Source organism: Rhinolophus sinicus, chromosome 17 (assembly GCF_057876585.1).
Source record: "Rhinolophus sinicus isolate RSI-liver-muscle chromosome 17, RSI-T2T, whole genome shotgun sequence".
NCBI lineage: Eukaryota > Metazoa > Chordata > Mammalia > Chiroptera > Rhinolophidae > Rhinolophus > Rhinolophus sinicus.
In genome coordinates this window covers 145,509,514-145,512,936 of record NC_142517.1, presented here as the reverse complement: position 1 = coordinate 145,512,936, position 3,423 = coordinate 145,509,514, and the positions used below count along the sequence as shown (strand labels likewise).

The following is a 3,423-nucleotide window of genomic DNA, read 5'->3' as shown; positions in this document are numbered from 1 at the left end:
CTTCTGGTCCTCTACGCTCGCACTCTCCCCGGGCTTCCCTCATGAACGGTAGCTCACTGGCCAGTGCTTTCATGTCGCCTTAAGTGCCCATCCCTCATAGCCTTTCGCATTGTTCTCCCCGCCCCTGCCATAACTTCCCTCCACGCTGCTCGACACGCCTCCTCCCCCCCACCTCTCCGCCCCGGCGCGCGCTCTCCAGCTGGTGCGTACGGCGCTCCAGCCCGCTCCACCGACCACCGGACCCCTCCTCTTGCCTTCCCCGCCCCTTCCCCTCCGCCAGGAGCACCGCGCGCGCGCCTCGGGCCCCAGCCACCTCTAACGCTAGAAGCTGCTTACCCCACCCCCGCCCACCCTTCCCGACCCCACCCTACCCCCTGGCGGCCTCAGGTTTGTGGGGCGTACGTAACTCGGGCAGGGAGGTGAAGGTGGCAGGTCCCCACTGCCCCACCCCTAAGGGGTGAGGCGGTCTAAGCTCGGGAAGCTGGGACACGGTTGTTTTCCCTTCCCGGGGGTAAGTTGGTGGAGTTTTTCCGGCAGAGGACTCGGCGCAGAAACTTCCTCCGTCCCCCTCCCCCCCTCCATGCAGGCGACGCCGAGTGAGGCTGAGGCTGGGGGCGAATCGCCGCAGAGCTGCGTGTCGGCAGCGCACTCTGACTGGACAGCGGGGAAGCCTGTCAGCTTATTGGCCCCGCTGATCCCGCCCCGTAGCGCGGGGCAGCCTTTAACCTTTGGCCCCAGCGGGCGCCAGCCACTCAGATCGCTTCTTGTTGGTATATGCGGCGGTAGTGGCCGCCGGCGGAGCAGTCTGAGCCAGACGATGAGGCCGGGGACAGGAGCCGAGCGTGGAGGCCTCATGGTGAGTGAAATGGAGAGCCATCCTCCCGCGCGGGGTCCTGGGGACGGGGAGCGGAGATTGTCCGGCTCAAGCCTCTGCTCCAGCTCTTGGGTCTCTGCTGACGGCTTCCTGAGGAGACGGCCCTCGGTAAGGGATCAGTGTGGCAGGGGAAAAGCGGCACAATGAAAAACGGAGTCAGACAGGAAGCTTTCTCCAAAAGGAGAAGAAGATAAGAGTGGACGAAGGAAGAGCTCGAGGTGGTGGGATGTGTTCCGAGGGGGAGAAATGGAGGACGAGAATGCACAAAGGGAAGGATGTGGGACCCTGGAAGTTTCCAGTGGCTGGGCTTAGACAGATGTGCGGTGGAGGTGCTGGGCCCGGAGCTGGGTGACGGTTCCCGAGAGGTAGGCCCGATTTAGGAGGGAGGGGGAGGCGGCGACGTGATTCTGGAGGCTTTAGAAGAATATGCCAAGATCTGTTTTCACTAATAGTAGTGGTGTCTGTAGGGTGGACAGCTGGGAGATTTGGCAGGTGATACATTACCTGGTTTTAAGACCTGAAACAATGAACACCCAGGTAAAGGAAGTAGTCTTATAAAAGTACGTTAAAATGGATTAATTAGTTTTTTTGCATTTAGTGTGTGTGAATGACAGACCTCAGTCTTGGAATAATTTTTTTTTTTTTTTGGTAGAAGTAATTTTACCCGTATAAACGTTATATTAGGAAATGTGATTATATTAGGAAGTGTTTATTTGTTAGGAATGAGGTGTCCCTGGGTACCCATATTATTTGTGTTTTATAAGACCAGTCCTTTTGAGTTAATTGGGTAAGTTAAGCTTAAGATCATCCAGAAATAAATTTAAGAATAGTCTTAAAAAATAAAAATAGTTACCTAATATCTGTGTGATATAAGATAAAGTTGTGGTTTTCATCGTAACAGTTAAGTTGGCTTTCACGTACATTTTTTTCTGAGTTTAGCAAGTCAGTAATTGATTAAATAAATGTGCTTTAAAAAACATAATCTAAAAAAAAAAAAACAATCTAGCTGTTCACTAATGATTTTAATTTTTTATATTTTGTTCTGGAATTTGATTATTTGAAAGCTCATTATAAATACTGTAGTGCATTTTTGTTTAAGGCAAAGTATAAACTAACCTAGTAATTAAATCACACATTAACCTAATATTATATCACTGCACATAGCTGATTTGTTGAAATCAGTTTTTTAAGAAGCATTTATTGTTGTTTGCTAATTTTTAAATTCCCCTTATTTTTCAGATGGGGCACCCTGGCATGCATTATGCCCCAATGGGAATGCACCCTATGGGTCAGAGAGCGAATATGCCTCCTGTACCTCATGGAATGATGCCACAAATGATGCCCCCAATGGGAGGGCCACCAATGGGACAAGTAAGAATGTTTTTGTTTTATTTTGTTTTTATTTATTTTTGCCTATGGTATTGTGCCAAGATTTCAGAATCTGGGTCAATACTTGTAGCTATTTAAGGATTCGTTTATGCCAAAATAATGTTTTCAAATAAATGAAATGTTGAGTCATGATACTAACCATTTTGAATATAATGAAAAGTTTTCTGTGTAAAAGATCAACTTTCCATTGCAACAAAACTAAGAGTTGTTTTTTTTTAATTTAAAAGTAATACTGTATATGTAGACTTTTTAATGACTTTTTTCCCCCAAGTATGTCAATTGAACTTAATATTCTAAGGATAAATATTATCTGATAGATAACATAATTTATGTCGGCGGACTATGTAAATTCATAGAATCTAAAAATTGCACTTGTTTAGGTTTTTGGCTTAGAATGAATTTTATTCCTGAAAAAGCTTCCTCGTTTGGGGTGGAGGGAGTGTGTGGAGGTGGGGAGGTTCTACTCTAATTTGGTTCTTCATAGGACAGTGCCAAATAGGTAGTTTCCACTTACACTGTTTTGTTGTTGTTTTAATGTTTATTGCTTCTGCACTCCTGCTTTTGAGTTGTCCCTTCCATCTCCAGCATAAATTGTAAATGGACATTTTGTGGGAGTGATCTGGATCAAAAGATTTTAATGTGGACTCAGTGAATGTAATAGAGCTGAGTTCCTAGAGAAGCATTTAAGAAAGGTAACAGGTTCAGTTACCATGAATAATTTTATGCCCCGCTAGATTCTATAATAATTTCTTAGTAGAGCTGCTCTAACTAGATAATGAATCCTTTAAATGCTCTCATTATTTAAAATTAGTTTGGTGGCTGGGTTCTTTCCATTTGAGTATCTCAATAAATCATCAATAATTTAGGCTAACAAAATTTTTTGGAAAGCCAGTCAATTAGGTATGATGTTTCTGCTAATTAATACTGTTTATTTTGATAATCATTTAAGCTTTGATGGTTTAAGTTATTGGTGAAATTGTAGTGGAGAAAGGAGCTTGCTCTGTGTCTCTTTTTACTTAATCTTAAGAGTAGTAGGGTTTAAATGTCAATTATTTCTTTTCTTTTTTTTATTTTGGAATATAGCCCTTAACTTTGTGTAAAAATCTTTATTCGAAGGGACCAGGCCCAGAGGATTCGGCTTGTAGTACTTTAAATAAAAG

The 3,423-nt window shown here is 44.3% G+C and overlaps 1 protein-coding gene across 12 annotated transcripts in view; it reads left to right on the top strand.

Moving 5' to 3' along the window:
• Positions 1 to 125: 125 nt before the first annotated feature.
• Positions 126 to 3,423, top strand: part of PRPF40A (pre-mRNA processing factor 40A) — a 53,181-nt gene continuing 49,883 nt past the window's right edge. For 3 of the 12 annotated variants that reach the window (XM_074336442.2, XM_019751729.3, XM_019751728.3), the window contains exons 1-2: positions 462 to 982; positions 2,114 to 2,245. In XM_074336442.2, the coding sequence (XP_074192543.2) occupies positions 581 to 982; positions 2,114 to 2,245 (534 nt within the window). In that variant the 5' untranslated portion in view covers positions 462 to 580. Of the gene's footprint in view, positions 388 to 460; positions 983 to 2,113; positions 2,246 to 3,423 lie in introns of those variants that run through there. The other 9 variants (XM_074336458.2, XM_074336453.2, XM_019751731.3 and 6 more) reach the window with 7 other exon arrangements.